This window comes from Pelecanus crispus, chromosome 3 (genome assembly GCF_030463565.1).
Source record: "Pelecanus crispus isolate bPelCri1 chromosome 3, bPelCri1.pri, whole genome shotgun sequence".
Lineage (NCBI taxonomy): Eukaryota > Metazoa > Chordata > Aves > Pelecaniformes > Pelecanidae > Pelecanus > Pelecanus crispus.
Genome location: NC_134645.1, coordinates 90652566 through 90675539, shown reverse-complemented (window position 1 = coordinate 90675539; position 22974 = coordinate 90652566). Strand labels below are relative to the sequence as shown.

The window sequence follows — 22974 nt, the reverse complement described above, 5'->3', positions numbered from 1 at the left end:
AAATCACTATGTAATAATGTCATGCACATAATTCAGTACAAAAATGGAAAAACTCAATGTTCAATTTAAGAAAAAAATATTCTGCAATGACTACTGCAAATGACAGGGACGGTAAATATGTCATTAAAGCAAACAGTTGCTACTGTATATGATGACCTGTTTAGGGTTATTTTCTTTAATTCTTCAACTTAATCTGATGATACATATAAAAATGGAAGGAGTTTACAGGTTCTTTAAAATTTCTTTTAAAAATCGCTGCAGTACTTTCATGGAATGAACTCCCTTTGTATAAAACTTTATCACAGGAGTGCAATTTCACATGCAAGAAAACCCGCAATTTTTGTTTTAATGAGGAAAAAAAAATTGTTCCATCACAAAACATGAGATCTCAAATGATCCATTTGAATTATGCTTTATCAAGAGTAGTTTGCTCCTGTCGATTACACTTCCATGCTAATGCACAGCATGTCTGTAATCACGGAATTTTAGAAAGACATTCCAGCACTGTAATTTTAAATAGCCACGTTCCAGTGCATGCTCAAGGATGCATTTTAACTCTTCAAAGAATCCATTAAGTACTCTGGGCTGCTGCCTGTTGAACTACTTACAGAGATTTCCTCACCTACAACAAGTTGTTGGAACCAATGTTTTATAGTTATTCAGCTCCTGACTTTAAAATATCTATGGGATACTAAATCAGTTTGGGTTTATTCTAAACCAGTGTTTTAAAGAACACTGAACATGGCTAGTTCAATAATGGTCCCTACTATGTCTTGGCAACTCCAATTATATATAAAAATGGAGACTCACAGATCAGGTCTTTTGGAAATACTGCACTATTTGGGAAGTGATTACTTCTTGCACAATTTCTAATTTTAAAAAAGGTATCTCAACACTGCCTTGTCAGAATTGTCTCTTGTAGCACATGGGGTATTTCATCCCTTTAAAATAAAAACTAGAATCTCAATAAAATTTAAAAGAAAAAGCAAGATATTTGAAATAATACATTCTTTAAAAAAAACAACCTTGAATGCCTCACTCAGTGCTCAATCACTTCAGATAGAACATGAAAATCTGAGGTACTAATTAGAAAATGATTACTCAAAAGCAAAACACACAAGTCATCACCTAAACTGAAAATACTGAAGTTAAACAGTAAAACCAATGCATTTTTAACATTCTTTCAATTTTATAATTAACATATTTGAAACATAAGTAGTCTGATAAAAATTATGCTTACTCTGATAATATCCAACTGGAAATTTTATATGTTAGCTAAAGTCACCTTCACTAAATTATGCAACACAATCCATGCCAAATTCTGGAGGGGACTACAAGACCTAACTTAATTGTCTTAAGTAAGTTGATAGTCTCTAAGTACGAGGGTATGCATGACTACATAGAACTCAGGTCAAATATATGGAAACTACATTATTTAGTTATGATTCATACCATAGCCGGTATGATGAGATACTTTATTTAAAAAAACCCAAACAACCCACACACAAAACAACAGTGTCTGGTCCAGCCTGGTAGGTGTTCTTTGTCCCACCTTCACCTATACCTGAAGGAGTGAAGGGAGAAGGAGAGATTGTGACCCAATAGTGGGTATCAACAAAATGAAAGACAAATGTGTGGCCAGAAACTACAGCAGCCCTTCAATGAAAGTCCTGTGGGCTTGAGAGTTGTCAGAAGGTGGCTCTTACGCACCATTGCTGTGGGGAACTCTGAAGACAGCTTTGCGTTACTTGAACTGAAGGGTTGGTCAGAAGAGCTGCCCTCACCTAACATGACAGGTAGGGACAGTACCAAAAGGAATTTGATCTCTCTGTATCTTTGAAGCTACTGTCATTATCCTTCACACTGGCAGCTGGACTGGTGCTTTTGGCTATGCTCAATGTTTCTCACCTTCCTGAGCACCTAGAATTGCATTACTTAACAAGTCAGTCTTTATGGAGCTGAGCCTCATCTATTGATTAGCACCTTTTTCGAAGAACTCCACATATATTCAACAGACTCATGCCAGAAGAGCCAATTTGTTCCAAAAAGGTAAATCACATGCATCAGGCAGCAATAAAGGACATGGAAACTACCGGTCTCCTTTTTGGCAGATGTTTGTGTAGAGAGCCTTTGCATTCATGCCAACTGGCTCTCCCAGCTCATATATTCAGTATAGTACTAGAGCCTCAAGATGTGTCAATACACAGCACACAGAAACTACATTTGCATTCAAACCACAACTGAATTTAGACTTGCTTCCCACAGGTTAAACCCCTCCTTGTTCAACAGAAGCCAGCAAACACTAGGGCCTCTTAACTCACTGATAGACATGCAGCATTATGCCTTACCTTGGCTAAGAGAAAACTTTCAAATTCCATCTTCCCTTCTGTCTTCAGAGCTATCTCAGCTAGGGGCAGATTGGTTATGAATGAGTGAGGTACAGCTCCCCTTACCTGCTTCTGGTGTACAGCAAGCTGCCTCCCATTCAGTTCAAGCTCTTCCCACTCCCAAGAGCTGCTGACACCACCGCTGAACCGCGCGTGCAGTTGGTTTGCGGCGCAACTGGGAAAAATACAGAGTTGCTCTTTTGACTAGAAAGTATAATTTTGTATCATTAATTAAACACAACCAGTGAATACAGAACTCGGAAAGTAAGTTTTACTTCTTTTTAGGTTTGAGAGTGCTCTGCTGTCCTGGCTGACCCTGTGGCAAGTCTGCCCATGTTCAATATTAACATAAAAAGTAGTGATGTACGCCGATTACTGCAGCAGGTAGATTGTCCAGTCCTCATTTTAATGGTCTCTTCTTGACTTCAGTCACAGACGTACCCCTATTAGAGGGAGTCAGAAACCAGTGCTCACATCTGTAGGACTTCCTATCAGTACATCTGAACCTCAGGGTGGAAATACATACAGATTCTTCACTGTGCCAACTGTAGATGTGCAGGCTCTCCAAACAAACTTAGCAATATAAATTCAACCTTTCATATACAACACCCTCCTCTGAAGCCTTATAAAAATACCAGTGCAACATAGAGCCATTTTACAAAACAATTATTTTTATAGAAACGTATTTTAGTGGTATATGCTGAGGTAAATAATAAAAACAGACCCAACAGAGGGCATGACCAGTGTTACGGAGAACTCTAGATGAAATTTGGCCAAAAGCCTGGTTTATAAAAGCTAATGTTTACCTACCAGTTATGATCCCTGGCAAGGTGCTTATTGCTGTAATACTTCAAAATTATTCTTCAGTTTACAAATTGAAAAATATACGAAATAGATCTGTATGAATTTTAGGTATTAGCCGTCACAAATTTTAAAAGGCATTGTACCAAGTTTTCTTAATTGTTTACTAACCAATTTGATTGTAGCAGGTAAATAAACTACAGCATACATTTTACCTGACACCATGCATCAAAATCACCATAAAAACTAAGTTTATCAAAGTCCAACTCCACAAGGAAAACATGAAAAAGTGCAAATTATGTACCCAGTATTTCTGTCACAGCTGTTTTTTCTTAATATGGCATGAAAAAGGTTTACAGCATATATTAAGAAAATTCTTACAAGTGTTCACCTCAATGCTTATATATACAACATTTTGCTCAAAGTGCTCACTATATGAAAAAAAACCGATTGGATAAAAATATTTAAACAGTGCTTTCTGAACGTTCAGGGAAAATTCATATAATACATTAGTCCCATTTGTCTTCCTCGTCACTCAGTGCAATGAGATGCAGAAGTCACATCAACTTCACGAAAACTTTCCTTGCCACATTGCCAGAAAACCTCAGTTACAGTGGCATTCTTGGTGTCCCATTGGGAGTGGGTCTTTTATTTTTTTGCATGTGGCTTTGATGCTTTCGAGATCTTACTACTTTCATTCTTACTTCGAATACTTCTTGTATGGCTTTTCGAAAACAATGGAAATTGTAGTCTATTAATCCTACAGAGACAGAAATGTTTTCCACATTAATAAAGACATTTATACAAATTAGGTAATGAAAAAATTGCTTAGGTTCTATATTTAGTGAAATACCACATTGTCTCTCTGGAGGTCATAATCAGTGACTTTCCCAGGCATTTTTTTCTGTGCTAAGCAAAAGCACGTTTGATAAATACCGATAATTCAGTGAGCATTACAGTTTCATACTCTGTCCGATATTAAATACACTTATTAGTCTTAAGAAAAAACAAATAGAAGTTCATTGGCAGATAACAAAGCCTTAACTTGATAAAGAGCTTTGGAGAAGTGCTCAGTATACTACAAGAAGAATTAAAATCTGTCTTGTAGTATGGTGTCATTTTGTAAATTTGCTTTACAGAATAACTGTTATAAAAATAAGTAGCATCTAGTAATCAAAGAATTTTCTTTTTTTTGACAATGCATAAGCTCTGAAATGGATACTTGATAGAAATATTACCAAATAACAGCCAGCTATATTTCATCTTGCATTGTAATTGAAAAAATAACACAACAGACATGCTGTTAGATTACATACATACACAATAGGCAGATAACGTTACCATATGAGTGGGCTGAATGCGATCTCACAGAAAAGCTGTAAAGCCATATTAGTAGTCAGTCGGAAGACTTACTGGGTGCTACAATTGTGTAATAGTGCAATACAATTTTAGAATTTTGGTACTGAGCTTATGACCTCTTTCAAGGTTAATGCCATAAGCTTTCTTAACTCAAACACTGCAGTATTTTCCGCTTCAGGAGATGATACATACTTTCAGTGGTTTTAAATCCACCATGTTACACTTTGATTTTTTTCCCAGAAATTATTTTCCCTCTCCCTAGAGTTCAGACAAAATATTACGTGGAAGTCACCAGGCACCAAAAGCTAATCTGCATTATAATATCAGAACTGTACTGTTAAAAGAGTACAGGGTACGGCACTAAGCGTCCCAAACTATGTAGACACAACAACTTGAGGCAGTTGTGGACAAACCCTAACGGGTGTTTATTGACCACATCTAACATTCATAGATAATAAAGGAGGTATGGGTATTAAAGAAAAATTCAACCAGTTGATGTTCTATAAAATAAAAGCTAAATAGTCTGTCAAACAGCCCAGCAGACATGGTGTAAGTACTGCATTCACACACACACCAACACTGACTGGTGAATTAATATCACGAGATGGGGACACAAGCCCAGATGATGGCTCATTCTTCCACTGCTCAGTGTGGTCTCAGGGCATTTCACCAAGATCAGTAACTCAGTGAGCATCATGCCAGCAAGCAGAGTGATCATGAACTAAGCATTCAGTATTGATCTTGACCAGGGTCAGAGAGATAACCAAGAAATTTTATGCACTTTAACTGCAAAATATGAAAGCCATCTAGTTCCCAAATATGCAGCTTTTCAAAAGCCTCCTTTCAGAGATGAGAAAAGCAAGGACGTATTTCTTTCTATCAGCCAGTTTCAATAATCCCTTGGTTATGGCACGCAAGCTGTTCCAAATGTGTATGCTGGCACCAACAGGTACAAATCAATGTTAGCCAAGATAAACTGACATGTTCTACTGTTGCAGATGGAAGCTTTACTGTACTGGATGTAAACTTTCATATGCTTTCATATCAGAAAGTTGTCAAATACATTTATGATTTCGTCTTATCTTAATGCCAGCACAAATACTTCATGCCTTTAAACATATTAGGTAAGCTCTATCAAGCTGTACTTACCTTTAATATTTGTGATACAGCTAGACTGTTATCAGCTAAGGACAACCACAGTTATTCATTAACTCGCTAATGTAAGGGAAAAGTAATGCAATACTAGAAAAGGGAAAAATACCTTTTCTCTCAAAGCTTTCTTCTCTGACAAAACAAACAAGAGCAAGGAATTTTGTCACCTCTTTTAAATAAAGGACAGTTGTATTGTTCAGTTTTATGATTGCCATCGATTCTTTGTCATAAGGAGTTCCAGTGCCGTCATCTTTAAGCCTAAGGGGCAATATTTGAACAAACAAACAAACAAGAAAAGATAAGCCACCAGATGAGCTAACAAAAGTACTCCCACATTGGTTCTTTCACCAGATAATCTCAAACTTTACAAAATTTTCATTTTAACCTTTCAGGGAGACTCTTCTTCGAACTACACACTACGTAAACTAAGACAACATAGAGATTATATCATTTATCCAATCACACCCCAAATCTTAGATCTGGGGCTAGGAATCAAATTGTTTGATTGCTAAGTACCTGAACTGGAGCCTTAATTTTTCCTCTGTTAGTTGCTACCATTTACCACAAGGTTGTCTGTTTTCTTGTAATCAATGCACTGTACGATGACTTTATCTAAAAAGTAAACCAGTAAGTCTGTCCTGATAATTCCAAATCTAGTAACCTCGCTTGAGCAGTGGCAGCTGACTGATAGTTTAAGCCATCAGGAGACTTTCCTCATGAGATGTTGGCTTTTGCAACATCATATTGTGAAAAGAGATTTCTCCTTCACAGATGATGTTTCATGATGATCACTGTATTAGTTTTATACCTGAATGCACACACAGAATTTGTGAGATGGGCAGTTATCACCAACCTCCCAGAACAATTAGTATCAATAATATATTAAGGTAGCAAGTTCCACAGATGCTCCAGGAACAGAGGACAAGAAATGAATTGTACTATCATGTCTTTAGTCTATAGCTAAAAACATGGCAAGCATATTTCTGGTCATAAAATGAAATGGTTACACAAAGACAGTGTCAGAGTAACATTTTCTGCATAGAGTGCACCACAAGTGGTGTTGTACAGATAATAATTAAATGCATAGTCTTCTGAACTACACAGCAGCATCTTTCTCTGTACAAAAAAAATGCCACAGAATCAGCGTCCTTTATGGTATACCTCTGTAAAACACAAGTTCTTGTACAGTTACGGAAGTGACCAACTCCAAAATCTGAAACATACAGTAGTATATACAAACCTATGAAATTTTGGAAAGGTATTCAACAATTTGTTGTTCTTTTGATGTTCTAATGCTTAGTGCACATCTGCACTAGGATTCTCCCTTGTACCTTCTCCAAGAGTGCAAGAAATCTATCAATGGGTAAGAATGCAAGGCTACCAAAGACTACCACACTCTAAGCGTGCTGCGGTTTAGCCTCCAAGTCTGTGCATCTTAATGCACTAATTCTTAATGTGTCCCTGCCTTTCCCAGGAATATCTGGCATTACATTTGGCCAAGGGCCAAGCCATTTAAAACGTAACTTGCAAGGAGATGTACATGCTCCAGGGAATCTCCAGGTGCTAATGTATAAGGAGGAGAAAATAAAAAAAAAAAACACCAAAACCCACAAAGGTCATGTAGAGAAAAAGAGGACGAACTGAGTACTGAAGCAAGAGTGAAGCAGTTCTCTGAGGCCAGTAGAGGCCACTAGCTATTAAAGTAAACAAAACTAAATATGGCCCCACATTTTTTTTTAAATGGGAGGTATCCTTCAGTTGGATTTGTCCCTGGGGAAGAAAAAGCTAATGTTAGATTTTTCCTTTTATTTTAGGTTGGTTACTTCCCAGTCCTTCCTCCACATAAAATTACTTGCATAGAAAAAGGAAGGCGTTCACAAAAGAGGCTGGGCAGGAAACAGTGTTTGTTGCTGGCGGGGGATCTGTACCTCACATGCCTGCCATTTCCATCTTCTCCCCTGTCCTGACAAATTACACATTCTTATTATTGATTATACCCACACCATTCTAATTTTGAGGCCATTCAGATTCTAGGTACACAGTTTTATGAAAAACATTAACAATTTACTTACCCATATATACAAGAAATGTCAATCACAACATCTATCATATCACAGCAGAGCTCATAAGTTTGCATATCCACTGGAGTACTGTCCGTTGCGATATAGATCTTACTGACTACATCAAATAAAAATGCTTTTTCAATGCCAGAATTCTATTTAAGAAAAAAAAAGAAAGAAAAATAAAATGGAAGCCATGTCTTCAAATTAATACCAAGTTTTTTTGTTCCCCTATTTGTCTGTTATACAAAAAGCTAGGCTGAAGAAGTGGAAGTTAAACTGCAATCAGGCTCATTTTGAAAGAACTGTACATACAGCACTGTTGTATTTGTAGCAAACCGTGATGCTCACAGACCTTCCAACAGTTTCTGCCTCTGAGCAACCATAACGCCAAGTTACACTCCCAAGCTTTCCCTCTCTGGAAAACATCTGGAGGATTACTTTTATTTTCAGTGGAAAATGCGGGGGGAAAAGATCTTCCAAGATCAAGCTTTTGGGTTTTTGATTGTAACAATGGACATAAAAAGAGAGCTTTGATGTAAAGTTATCATGGCTGGACTTGTAAGAAGGTAGAAACAAGGAAAAAAAGAAGGTGATGGACAAAGGCGGCAGTAGCGTTCAGGAACTAATTTCTCAAGGAAATCGAGAAATTGTCTCACTGGGGTCTGTAGCTGTTTTACTGTCTGGTTCCTTAGAACAACTTTTAGGATCACAGGAAAAAGACCAGTATTTTGATGGTGCTCTTTCAGTTTTCATGTAGCATTGGTGGTTAAAGCCATGTTTATACTGCTAAGGCTTGCTAATGTGATGACAGCTATGTTCCTGTCATCCTGCCAAGCCGATTAAGACTCTCTTCATACTGGAGATGTATCATATTCGCAGCTCTCAGAGGCTAGCCAGGAATGCTGGCTCATACCCTTTGTGTAGATAAGTAAACTGCCATAAGCCTCTGCTTCCTGGAAAAAAAAAGAGGAAAAAATGTGTACTGTTTAACTGAAAACAGTAGCTTTGCTTGCTGATATCAAGGGATTGCACCTGGGCAGCTGTCCCAGCATGAACACAAAGGGCAATTTTCCAGTATTGCTAAAGCTCAAGCTATAAAATACACTTCAGAATCCACCTATACAAGGAAGAGAAGCAACTTTCTCCCATCAAACAGAATTTTCTCCATATATGGGCTTCCCTTTTTAATACGGTTTGGGGCTGCTGCCACAGCAGTTTTGTAACTACCAAAAAACACACTGAAAACCCCTAACAAGTTTTAATAGCTTCAGCTTCCTTTGTAGTTATAGAACTTCTCCTTTTTCTTCTTCTTCGTTCCTAAGTCAACTATTTAACACATAGTTAAGAGACTAAAGTGACCCTCCCACTTTCCAAATTTCCCAAAGTAGGTAGAAAAATTTCCACCCTAGGTATGCTGTTGAACAACGGCCAGCGATATTTTGGGTGTTTTGTTCTTAAATAGGCTCAATCCCACCATCGCACACACAACTAAGGCTCAAAACACCCGTCAATAATAACAACAGAGTATAGAGGTGAATTTCTTGCATTTCATTATGGAAAAGACTTAAATTAATAAGTTTTATTTCTTAATAAAAGAAATATTCAAAACAAATTATACACTGTGGATACCTTAGGTACATGGGCTGAAGCACACATGTACAAGGAGTCTTAGAGAACTGGGTTTTTTCAGCCTGGAGAAGGCTTGTTGCTATCTACAAATACCTAATGTAAGGGTGCACAGAAGACAGAGCCAAACTCTTCTCAGAGCTACAGTGTTGAACGACAAGAGGAAAAAGGCACAAGCTGGAATTTTGACTTGATACAAGAAAAAAAAAGTTTAGCATGAGAGTGGTGAAGCACTGGGAGCATGCTGGCCTCAGAGGTTGTAGGGTTTCCATCCTTGGAGAGGCACAAAGCTGGACTGGACCCAGCCATGAGCAACCTGCTCTAACTGGCCTGACTCTGAGCAGGAGCTGACCTCTAAAGGTCCCTTTCAGCCTACATGGCTCTATGAGTCTACATTCTTTCAGCACTAAGAACAAAAGTGTATGCGTATTTATTTGGTTATTCTGGCCACATGTGACAGTTCTGTAATTTTAATATTTAAATAATAACTCTGACAGCACCTCACATACTTCAACAGATGCTGTCAAATAAGATTAATCACAAGATTCACCTGTAAATACCATGTAAGTATATAGCCATAATTCATTGCCAAAATACATATTTGAAAATACAAGTCATTTTGGACAAAAGAAGTTGGAACTCGAGCCCTGTAGTCTCATTCATGAGGAGTCAATTATAAAATTTTCTATTATATAAAGAGACGTAGTGATAATTTCATCTGTACAGGTAAGATGCACCTTAAATTATTAAGGTGCCAGTGACAATATAGTAACATTTAACAATGAGAGGTGATTTTGCCATCTCAGAACTCCGGCTGCTGCAGCCTGCCTATACTTGCAGTGACAGTTTAAAAGGTTTTCATCTTGAGATGTTTGCTGTGCCAGCAGTTATGCCTCCTGGTAAGGGCAGAGCTTGGTGTCTTAACTTAAACCATGCTTGTTTTCAGTTGAAACTAATACATCATGGTAGGACCTGCTGAGAAGCTGGCACATACTTGCTTCTGTCGAACTTTGTACGGTGACAGAAACCTCGGCGAAAGGGTAGGATGGACTGCCAGGAGTAGTAACGACTAAACTGTATCCACATGACTTCACAGATTTCATTTGCCGGGGTTTTTAGTACAACTTTAACTGAAAAAGCAAAGGATTTGCTAGAATGTTTGTGACGAAATTGCTCAAGGAAAAAAAATACCAGTACAAACAATAATTACAAGTCATTGAAAAAAATCAGGAAACAGTGGATAAAAAATACTATTCAAAGAGACATTATATCATTAATGCTTAGTCAGGGAAAATGACAGTAAGACATCAACTGTTTCTGTTACTAGAGCAGGGGGGTTCTTTATTAGAGAAACAAAGGCCAACAGCTGCCTTATGCAACTGAATGAAATGCTGCCATTGATGTCAATGAGAGCAGGGCCAGAATAAGCAATAGTTATCTCTGACACAACCCTACAGCCTGGAAAGAAGATGCAACATGCGCTAGAAGCTCTACCAAGCACTCTGAATCAATGTAAGAGTATTCCACGGCTAATCTGAACCAAGGGAGTCATTGAGAGAAATCTTCTGCAATGAATATATGAAATTTTATTTTGGATAGCTAAAAACCATGAGGTAGTTGAAATTCAAAACACGTTTCTCAACTACACTAGGTTTGATAAAGTAGAAGGCAGTTTCTATTCTTTAGATGGAATGGATTCAGTAAAACTGGTAGTATTACTCCAATTCCTAGGTCAGGTAAATGGGCCTATCTTTTTCCTTCTTAAAAGTATGAAAAATAAGCCAGAATTTGGCCCTAAAAAAGTAATTTTTAAAAGAACTTACAGGATATCACCAGTCACTTACAGTTAGGAATGAATTTTGGACAGTTATTTAAACAGGTCTTGCAGCAAACAGCAGATTTAGTGAATGAATTTTAATTTTAAATACTACATTTGAATTACAGATTATGAAATTTAGATCATTAAATAAACAAAACTGTACTTAATTTTGTTTTTACCATGGTAACTCATTGTTTGCTTTTAACACATACTTTTTAACATTCCTCAAAAAACCCCCAACAACAACAACAACCCTAAAATGAAAATCTACATTCCTGTGTCAGACAACTTGATTGCTTGGTAAGGCCACAGTCATTAAAAAACAGACATCCTTCTATATGAAGCTGATAGAGTGTTAGTCAGGTAAGATTTACATGGGTTTTGAATGCCAAACCAACTGTTGTGTTATGCTTTACAAGCATACATTAAAGAATGTAGAAGCAGTATTACCACCCTGATGGTTCCTCAAACATACAAGCTAACACACTGTGGCACTATAAAGTTAGGCAAAAACCTGCTGTGAACTTAAGAGTGATCACAGATCTATTTTTGTAGCCATCAGGTTTTCATGTTGGAAATCTTCATGGCACAAATGAACACAAATCCTCATGAATATGAAACCCAAACTAGAACACCAGTACACCCACACTTTGATATCCAGCACACTGACTTCCTGAAGTAAGGCATGACCAAAATCCATGTCAAGATTTGTTGTCACTAAGCCGCTAAAGAGGCACCCGCTAACTAATTCTGTGCTGGAGAATGATGTTTAGTCTTCCTGTGATTGCAAATAGAGTCATTCCAAGTTTCCTGTCTACAGACAGAAGATACTCGTAAAAACAGACAGCAAGAGTGCTGAGGACATAGTGATGCAGCTACACCTTGCTATAGGTCATCGGACAAACAAACAAAACAAACTGGATTTTGCTCTATTTGGAGCTAAGAAACAGTCTGGGACTGCTTCCCCTACTGAATAGAGGAAATAGGGTACCTCTCACTTTTCTGGACTTCCCATTCATTTGAAAGACTTGTTTTTCCTTACAAATTACATCTGATATTCTAGATATTACTGGAGCTACCTTCTGGGTGTTCCAGACACACAAGCGACTGTCATCAGTCATTCAGGAAGCAGCTCGTGCTCAATTCACCTGGTGGTTTGGTACAAATTCTTCACCAACTCCAAACGGTGAGGAGACCCCATGCAGAGATCTGACTCACAACATGAGTGACTAGGGTGACTCCGGCGCAAGGAGGACTATCATTCAGACAGCCTTCTCTTTAAGACTGTGTAGCATATTCAATATCCAATTGCCTCAGAACCGTTGTCGTCACTCCTTCATTACCTTTCTGTCCTAAGTGGAGTTCGAGACTGGATGATAACTGGTATACAGTCCAGCCATTTTGGTAGAAACAGATCTTTGTAACAAACCATTCATTATGAAATAGCATAATTTGTTGCTTACTAGTAAGAGAATAAGTTCTGGAAAGACCTTCCTCTAATCCTAGCTCTCCCTTTCAGCAACACATCCAACTTTTTTCTCTCTCTATTTTCACACCCTACACTGAGAAACTGTGAAGTCTAATTTTATCTTACAGGCTGTTGAATGATATTAAATAATTTCGTTACTTCAAAATCATAAAAAGGCACAACAAAATACCTTGCTTGGAAATTGAAGCTTGACAAACCAATGCTGGATGCAAGGTGCAAAATTAGAATACTGTGAGAAAGGGTGCAGTTTCAGGAGCCGCTATGGCCTGACTTCACCACCACCAAAACGGGGAGTTCCCCCTTTTCACGACCTACTCACTGTGTTACCCTTTGCTCATGGCCACATGTTCCCATCTTTTATCTTGTGCCAAAACAAGAGGATGTGGGACTCCTCCATGACCTGCTTTTAACTAAATTAAACAGTGCATTAGTGTGTGTCATAGTGACTCCAGGAGGGAACCGGAGAGTGTCAGAACCAGTACAAAGGAGAGGAAGGGACCACACATATGGGAACAGTGGAACAAGCAATTACCTCCACAGTGGTAACAAGCCACTAGATATACAAAGCTCTCTAACTGGCCTTGGGAGCTGTGAAAGTTGTGATGGACTCTACCTCTAAAAAATTCAAGACAAGAAGATCTTTTCTTCAACAGGTTAAACTTCAATACAAAGTAGAATTAATTCTAGGAAGCTCTACATAAGAGGTCAGACCAGGTGATGTTCCTTTAAGAATTTATTTAAACAAATGTTAAGTACTACTTAAACAAATGCATGCAGCGCAGGCCTTTGCAACATTCAAATTAATGTATGAGCAGAAAAGTGATGGCTGCTAACCCATTTTATGTGATTCAGGAAATACTGTGAGTATCTCAGCAGCTCAGCAATACTGTTTAATAGACAGGGAGGAGAGGCCAAGCTGCATGTGGGTGCATTTCAACTAAGTTTTGGTAATTTCTCTGAGAGTTCACATTGCTCATAATCTCTCAGAAGGCAGCGAACAGCATATCTGAACATGCATGTTGGACATAGCCAGATCTACAGACAAAGTATATAACAAGTACTTACTGAAATAAAGATGTTAAGCAGGTTTTCCAGTGTTGGGAGCTGTGGAATCAGTTTCTGTACCACTTTGCTAAATGCTTCAAATATAGAATGATCATATATGCTTGTCAGATAAAAGCTGGAAAAAAACGTCACCATATTTTCCTTTTAGCCACATACTGTGAACATGATGTACCTTTCATAATATGAGTGAAATGAAATATTGTCAAACAGCAAGTGCCTACACTTAATGCAATTACCCCTTGTGATCAAAAGTCACATGTTATGATTGAAGCATAGGACTTGATTTCTATGCCAAAAAAAGCCCCTAGACACTGCAAACTAGACCTCAGTGTAGAACTTCATGATGCAACTCCCACCTTGGTATTCTTACGAAAATATTTTTCAAATGGCAGGAAAGGAATTTTACTGAGTATGTCTGTGGTGATCTACTTTTTGAAAGCTGTGGACCCATTTATCAATGTAATGATGCAGTCTAGTTGTTAAGAGCTCTAAAGAGCTGGCATGTTCACGGAGCAGACCTCTCTTTTTAATATATTTGTACTTGGCTTTAAGTGCTAAGAAAGACAGGACAACTTGATGTACTCTAGTTCCCAGTCTGCAGAAGTCCACTATTTTTCATTATTTTCTACAACAATCTGCTTTATCAGCAGACATAAGGCAAAGATACAGCACCTGTCTTCCCAAGTGGCTCCAAGCAGGCTGCAGCAGTGAGGACTAGTGATTGGGAGGGGACTGTGAGGCAGACAGGTTTCAAAGAAGGCAAAAGTGATGTAGGTAGCATATACGCTCTACTGGCTGGAGCTCTACTGGTTGCTGCCACTGTCCAAGCAACTTATTTCAAGACAGCAGCTGCAGCAAAAACTGGTAAGACTCTGGTGTATTTGTCATCTGTTTTTAAAGCACATCTCCTCTCCATCTTTCCCTCCAAGACAGCAATCAGAAATAAGATACTTTGTTTGGCTCAGGTCAAATGCAGTGTCTCTGATTATCCTTTTCCTTCATATATCAAAAGCTTGTTGCCTGCTACTTCAAGAGAACAGAAAATGGTAACTTGTCAAATAAGCTGCTCTCCTCTTTAGGATTCTCTGCACAGCAGCTCTTCTCACCTGAGGTGAATCTTCTCCAGTCCAGCATCTGCAAGGTCATCATTCGCCCTCTGGTGAATATCTCTTTGCGTTTCAATCTTGTGATCATCAGATAAACCATCCACTTTATGGATAAAGATTTCAAAGTTGATATCTGGATTCACTTTATAGGCTCTGGTCACAGTAAGATGCAGACGAGCTAATGCTTCCATATAATCATCCTAGTGAAGGAAAAAGAAAAGCTACAACTGCAGGAAAGTTCTTAATATATATAAAATTTTATGATACCTACTTTTAGATAATGCTACAGTTCAACAACAGCTTAATTTTGTTCTTTCTTATAAGTAGAAGCCTGAGCCTACATCCAGCATGTGCACCAATCTCATGCTGTCATCACTTAGGAGTCTGAGCAAGAACCTTGAGATGTTAAAGCAAATTAGTTAACTTTTCAACATGCTGCAGAGAGAGATTAAAAATAACCAAGCAGCTCTTCAGGTTTTAATGACTTTCTTTTAATGTGTGTTTGTGATGCAAGTTATTTATTTGCTTTGAAAAAAATTTGTCTATTGCTGAAGGAAGGAAAGAAAAAGGTAGCTTAAACCCCCTTTTTTTACCTGAGAATCAATAACAAATATGAGTGCTCCAGTGCCTCTGAAAATCATCTCATAGTCAAATGTAGGGTCAAAGAAGTCAATTTGCCCAGGAAAATCCCATATCTGAAAGTTGACAAAGGAGCTGTTGGAAACATCTTCTCTGCAGATCTTGTTTGTGCTCTCCAAGAAGAGAGTCTCATTCGGTGACATTTTGTGAAAGACAACTTTCTGAATGGATGACTTCCCACTTCTTCTCAAGCCCATGAGCAGGATTCTTGGCTTAACTTCAGTACTGAAGGGATCATTGAAATCCAAAACTGAATAAAATCACACAAGAAGAAAAGTAATATACTATGGCAATATAATTAGTAACTGTCAGATAGCATGCATTTGACATTTATTTTCATGACATTTTTACTCGTGAATTCACATTTTATGTGAATGTTACCAATTTTTAAGCTTAGGGAGCGGTGCTACAGGCATTTTAACTTGAATTATTTGCCCCTCAGACTATACTATCAGAAAACCTACTTCTCACCTCTGAGACAGAGCCTGCAGAAGGTTTGATCCCTCGGTTTGTATGTGAAAAATATGTTATCACACACAGATATCGTAAAATACCTAATTTTACTCTAATTAACCCTATCCCACATACATTCTAACCCAACTTTAAAAGAATATGAACTGGTAACAAATACCCTTGTCAACTGATAGCTACATCACACCGCTGGAAGAAAGCAGTAAGTTTGTGTTAGTTACATCTATGTGATCTTCCTAAGGCTACATCAGGGTTTCCTTCCTCAAAAATAAATAATTAAACAAATAAACAAACAAATAAATAAAGTCACACATCCCAGGAGCTATAGGAATTGGACAACTCAGCAGGCAAACAATTCCTCTGTGTTGGAACTTACAACACAATACTGTGCTCACAAGGAGTCCCTTTCTAAGGTAGTTAGGATTGATCCTGCTATTGAATAATTTGTGTTACAATGTGTAAAAGTTTGTTATCCAATAAATAAGATTACAGCATAACCCCTGCCTATTTGCAAAACAAAGGCCTGGGAACACAGTGATTTCATTGTGTTACCTGCCCCAGTTTGAAACTGGTACCACTAAACCAGAACATTTTCTAGAGCTGATGGAGTTGTATTAGCATAAAGGTAGTTATGGGAGTAAACTATACTGTTATATCTGTAAGGACATGAATGTATAGCTACCCACACCTGTAAGCACACAAACTTCAGTTTCAGGTGTATCTACTCAGAACAGCTACAACAGTCTCAGTTACCGCATTTAGTTGGGCTATAACTTTGAAATGTCCAAGCTGAAAACAGTACTGCACATAAATGTAAAAAGCTTTCAAACACCCCTGTGATATCCTGTCTGCAGCATCAAACACAAGCAATGCAAAAAACCGAGCTGTCAAGGCTAAATCTGCAGAGTAAGGCTCACAGCACACAGTGGGCAGGTTTAAAATACTGATCAGACAACAGGCTAAACACACTAGCTGTCAGGCAGACCTTCTCCCACGCACTGCAGTACAGACTATTCAACATAATTCAGAGCACAGCATAATTGCAGTTCTTTGTCTTTTTCTGCTGGGATAAATTTTAAATTGCAGAAAACCTGCACACATTTGTTCATACGCATCCTTCCTGCATATGCCCTGCATACTTTAAGTGATCAGCTGTACTCCAAAAGTATGAAAATCCAAAACAAGAAACCTCAGCAACAACAATTTGAACCCGTCAATGCATTACATAGCCTTATGGGCTGAAAAACATGGAAAGCTTGAAGGAATCCTTTGCCTTGGAGCATGTTTTGCGTCCAGGGGTGGTGATCACGTCTGTCCTCTTGTGTTCCTCAAGCCTCACTCACAACTTTCAGAAACACAAGAGCAGGATGTGCCAGCCAGGAGGGCACAGAACCTTGTTGCCGTCTGTTTGTGCCTCCTGAGCTTCGGTTCCCCAGAATTCGGGCTTCCCAACTGAAGGTCTTGCAGTGTTAGTGTAAAACATCCCCCTGGCACCATCTACTGGCTTTTGAGCAGTTATGCCACTCAGTGAGGGCCTGTGTCACCACAGGGACTGGCAGGAGTTGAAAACTCGTTATGGGTGGGATCCTATCCATTTTAAATACATTTGAAAGGCCTTGACAGGTATTACCACTTACTGTGTTCTTCTTAATTATCACGCATGAAACACTGCCAGGCAGGAGCAGTGCACAGACGAAACCCCTTCACGCAGAACAGCAACAGGGAACTCTGTAAGAATCTCATCCTCCTAATGCGGCAATGGCCAACTTCTACTGACCCACAGCCAACAAATTTAGGAAGTAATAAACTGCAGTCAACACGCTACTCTACTCCTCCTGTTGATCCAAACAGTGATAGTACCCTCCTGTGGCTGCAAAAAGCATGGGCCTACAATACTTCACACCTATAGAGGAATAATAAACATCTGCTCTAGGATGATGTAACACTATTTTATGTTTTGGGGGTACAGTCTTGTCAATAAAGCAAAACAAAGGTACAGGATTTAACAGCATTTCCTCCACCCCAGCCTCTAATGCACAAATTTTCCACAGCTGCCAAATGTACAGTCATAGTTTCATTAATGTGCATATACCCATACATCATGCAATTTGCATTTTGGCCATCAGAAGGGAAAATAATTTATTCAAGCTTTAGAAGAACTAGTCTGAATAAAATACTTTCTGAAGGCATATAAAGAACAGTCTTTTCATTGAGGCTTTATCACGTGGTTCAAAAAATTTAAACCCCTGCCATTTTCTTTGTACACAACAGAACTTACAAAGTCTCATTTGCTATGGATTTGTACTTTGTGTCCCCTTCCTCTCCCAACCACAATAACACCAACTTCCCCCTGTATGTCTTATGACATATCCTCCAAATAACAGATATGACAGGCTGTGGCTGATCTGGAGCTAAACACATGCCGGTTGGCTAGACCATACACACACGTACACCGCTTTGCCAGCTGCTGCCGCAGAGAACGCACGCATCTGCTCGCCTGTCCCTCTGAGGAAGCTTTCATTTGGGTCTCTCCTCTCTTCTGAACGTCATTTTTCATCAAACTTGTGGGAACTTAATCATCTTTGAGACGTCTGTCGTTCAAATTCGGTTGAAGGCGGACAGCAGTTTCCAAAGTTCTGACCGGTGATGAGACAACCGGAAGACAGGCTACCTACGCAATTCTCTTTTCTTTAAGAAATAGGCAAAAAATTCACATGTCTCTGAAAAAATATTTTAAATAACTTGGGCGTTTACATTGTTGTTGTATTAAATTATTCGTTGTTGTATTAAATTATTCCAGGCTGTTAGATTTTTATGGACTGTGATACTTACTAGAACGAAATTGCTTTATATTAAAACCATAGTAAAAAAAATACAGTTGCAAGTGCAAACAGAGTTACTGATGAGAAGAATGAACACTAGGTCTTCTGCTAGTAAGACACTTACTTAGCTTTTGAAATCCTGCCAGTTCAAAGCCAGGGAAATGTAAATGAGTATCGTCCAAACCTGACTAGATAGCAAGGCTGCTATAGCGCTTTCCTCTGAGAGAGGGTGAAGAGATTACCTTATATGTAAAGGAATTGGATGATGTGCTGCCTGCCCACATTCCTTTGCAGAATACATGACAACTCCTTCTTTAATTTGCCACAGAAATGCCAGTAGATGTATCACTGCAACTTCCCAGACTAGGTTACTGAGTGAGATCATAATACGCCCAAGAGAAACACTAAACTCTTCTCTATTTTGTAACGGGAAAGATAATTTTCCCTATTGTGAGATGCAACACATTTCCTGCTTCATTCACTTTTGCAAAGAGTAAATGTTATAAAAGGACAGTTTCTAATGTCTATCAACAGTCCTTCATGTTTCAACTTTTCTAAGCAGCCATAAAGAACAGAAGTCATGCTGGTTAGAGGCCGTATCTTTTGAAGTATTCACAAATTAACAAACCCAAAAGCACTTTCCCCGCAGAGAAGCATTCAATTTGTTACAAAATTTCTGTAATTGCAGCTGTGTCCTTGCTTATGGAGTGCAATTTGCGTGCGTTGCAACACGCAGAAGAGCCCAGCTCTGAGGAGTAAATTGAGAACTGCACACAGTAGTCCTGGCCTGTCTCACCAGGATGCAGAGCACACAATGAATACTCTCATATCTCCTTCACGCTATTAGAGATCCTCACTGGTAACTAAAAAAGTTTTTGAAGCCCATCCTGAATTCCACATCAATTGCAATTAATTGTCAGGGCAGGTGACTATCAGTGCTTCACAGGCATGTGTGACAGGGATGCCACATTGGAAGGTGTATTTGTACATCTCGCCAGTTTTCAAACATCGAAATAAAGCACTGCAGTTCATCTGCTCAAGTGACATCAAGCCAAAAGAAATTATTTTGCTCTTGTTACCATCCGTAAGGTAACAAGCTTCTGAGTCTAGTTTTAAACTAATACAGCTTCTAATGACTATTCTTTTACCTGCTAATGCAATTATGTTATTTTTAAGTTTTAATCTTTTTTGTGTAAAGGAGAATTAGCAGTCCCAAACTTTCCACTCATGTACCTTCAAGCCCACTGACCTCGCAGCATCTCCAGTACTACTGTGACTGCAGTATTTGCAGCACTTTGGAGCGCTCTCAAGACAATAGCCTTACAAAACACATACAATGAACATCTTCAATGCAAACAGATGGCCTGAGCCTGAAGAGTTAACAGAAGACACTTATATGCGATCGAGAAAGCTGTTCACCTACTATGGGTTCATAAACATAGCAGAAATGCCTGGTGGAAGGAAATTCTTGTGGCTAAAGAAAAGACTCAGAACCAGAAGACCTGGTTCCACTCTGCCACAAGTGCAGCACTGTGCAATGATATGTCTTAAAGCTACTTCCTTGGACGCTCTGCAGAGGGTTTCCTCGCTTCTAAATATTTTTTAATTGCATATATCAAAAATATGACTAGGCTTTACGCAGACTAAGTGCTTTAAGGTCTCTGAATATGACCCCATGTGTAAAGTAGGAAGAATAAGAAGATGACAAGAGACGTGGTTTCAGCATTCAGGCTGGAGACAAGAAACCAGTATGGGGTGAGAGATGACCAATAAGACGTTTTGAAATCTCCCGTATACCTACAAGCACAATTATGTTTTTACTTTTAAGCCTGGCTTCTCCCTTCACTTTCAACAGCCACGCATTGAAGCTGTTCTCCTTATACTGCCCTTTCCATTCTTTCTTTGTAGAAGAGTGGAGGCTGTGACACTGAATTTTGTACTACTTGCTGTACAGATCCAGGAAGAGAGAGAACAAAAACTGGGAAAAGGAAAGCCCCTTGCCTTGCAGCCCAGTGTGAAATACACAAAACACAGACCCAAATCCCAACCCCCTCCATTACAGAGCTCTATGCCTCTTGCCCCAGAGAATTCAGAATGAAACAGAAAGCCAGGGGATCTGGACTGTTAAAATGGCCCTTTGTTTTAATCCTACATAAAAAACGTCTCTGCATGGGCTGTCTTCTCCTGCTATTCAGGATGTAAAGGTTTGCTTCTGTTAAGCATGATATTCTGGTATTACTATGAAGAAGCAACTGAAATTTTTAGCAGTCTAATAAAGTTCCTATTGAAAAATATTCAAATAAATTCCTCTGAGGACAGAATATGGATTAATTCTCTACAGAAAATGCTAAGTTAGTTTTGCACTAAAGAAATATGCTAAAAGATACTCTCTTTGCATCGAAATACAGGCGATTTTTAGTAGTTTCAAGTAAGACTTTAATTAGCCTCAGCTACAGCTCTTACATCCCAGCATTCCCACCGCCTTTCACCACGAAGGCTTACGCTCAAAGCACTGACCTTCCCCCCCTCCCCGAAATTGCATTAGCCAATGCGATACCTCCCATGGCAGCCTGTAGGACTGGGCCTTTAAGGAGAAGGGTTCTGCATGCTAATAATCAAAGTAGCCTTAAAACATGTGGCCTTCTATTATACTCTTATAAAAAAGCAATTCTTTTGTTTTTGCCCTGAGATACTGAGAGTTCTCCAAGCTCCTTTGTGGAATACGTCTCCGAAGAATGAATTCGGGCTCTGAATGAAAGCAACAGGCTCTGCGCTGGCATTGCCTCTTTTTCCTGAATGAGGCTGCTTTTCCTGGTAAGCCGGTCCTTCCTAGCACCACCATCCACACCGACACAGATAACGCAGGGAGGAACGCGGGTCCTCATCCGCACAGACAGACGGACGGACAGCAGACATTTAGCGGAGCCTGCCGCTGCGGGGACTGACATTCGCAGCTGCAGAGCAGCCCTGGACGCAGAGCTGCGCGTTTGCCGCTGCCTTTTATAGCCCGACACCCAACCCAACCCAACCCCCCCCCCCCCGCCTCCTTGGCACACTCAAGTCACATCACCAGGCTGTGGCCGCTCGTAACTCTCACCCCAGACGGGCAAAATGTGGACAGGAGCTTACCCCCCCCCCCCCCCCACTTCGCTTGCACTCCTTTTGCCTCCTCCCTCCGCCCCAGCCCTTCCTCCCACCTGTCAGCCCTTGCCCTGCTCCCGCCTCAGAGCTCCCCGCTCTCTCTGACCCCGCGGTAGCGACCGGCCAGCACCCCCTCCCCGTCCCGCCGCCCCCCACGGCCCCCCCCGCAGCACCCCCGCCTCGCAGCACCCACCCCCGTCCCCAGCGAGGCCTGCCCTCCCTCCGGGCGCCTCGTCTCTCCCCCACACCGCTATCCCCGGCTCCCTGCGGGCCCCGCTCACCCTCGCCGTGCCCCAAATCCCCGGGGAGCCTCGCCTCCTCCCTGACCCACATCCGCAGGCAGCCAGGCCCGACCCCCGCCCCGGCAGCCAAACCTCACCTCCTCCTCCAGCGGTGGCCCCGTCCCGCCCGCCACCGTCCCCGCCTCACCTCGGCCCCTGCCCCGCCTCACCCGCATCTCCGCGCACAGGAGGCCGCCCCTGCCCCGCACCTCGGCCCCCCGCCCCGCCTCGCCCCACACCCGCGCTCGTTGCCCCGCAGCCCCCTCCGAGGCCGCTGCCCCCCCCCGCCCCCTTTCCCCCGGCTCTCCGGGAGCAGCCGCAGCCCCACGGCGGCCGCGACGCCGCCGCCCCCGGTGCCGCCGCCGGCTGCGGCCGCCGCGGGTGGCACTCACACGCCTCATCGCCGCCGCTCTCCGCGTCCCCGTCCGAGAAGGACTCGGCCCCGTCGGCGTAGCCCGCCAAGCCCACGATCTCCTCCTCCTCTTCCTCCTCATCGTCCCCCTCCTCCTCCTCCGGCAGCTTCCTCGGCACCTGGCTCATGCCGGCGGCGCTGCCGGCGGGGCTCCGGGAGCCCCTCTGCCTCCGGGCGGCCTCGGGACGCGCCTCGCCGCGGGCGGGGGGGGGGCCCAGGTGCCGTGCCGTGCCGCGCCGTGCCCCGCCGCGCCGTGCCCCGCCGTGCCGTGCCCCGCCGCCGCCGCTCCCCTCCCCCGCACGGCGCTCGGCGGAGCGCGCAGCGAGCGGGCGGGGGAGGCG

The 22974-nt window shown here is 41.0% G+C and overlaps 1 protein-coding gene across 1 annotated transcript; it reads right to left on the bottom strand.

Moving 5' to 3' along the window:
- Positions 1 to 2604: 2604 nt before the first annotated feature.
- RRAGD (Ras related GTP binding D) lies at positions 2605 to 22761 on the bottom strand. Its single transcript, XM_075707338.1, has 7 exons — positions 22614 to 22761; positions 15461 to 15756; positions 14868 to 15067; positions 13762 to 13876; positions 7772 to 7914; positions 5809 to 5957; positions 2605 to 3948 (listed from the first exon to the last, which is right to left on the bottom strand). Exons 1-7 carry the CDS (start codon positions 22759 to 22761, stop codon positions 3797 to 3799), a joined length of 1203 nt encoding a protein of 400 aa, XP_075563453.1. The 3' UTR covers positions 2605 to 3796.
- Between the last annotated feature and the right edge of the window lie 213 nt (positions 22762 to 22974).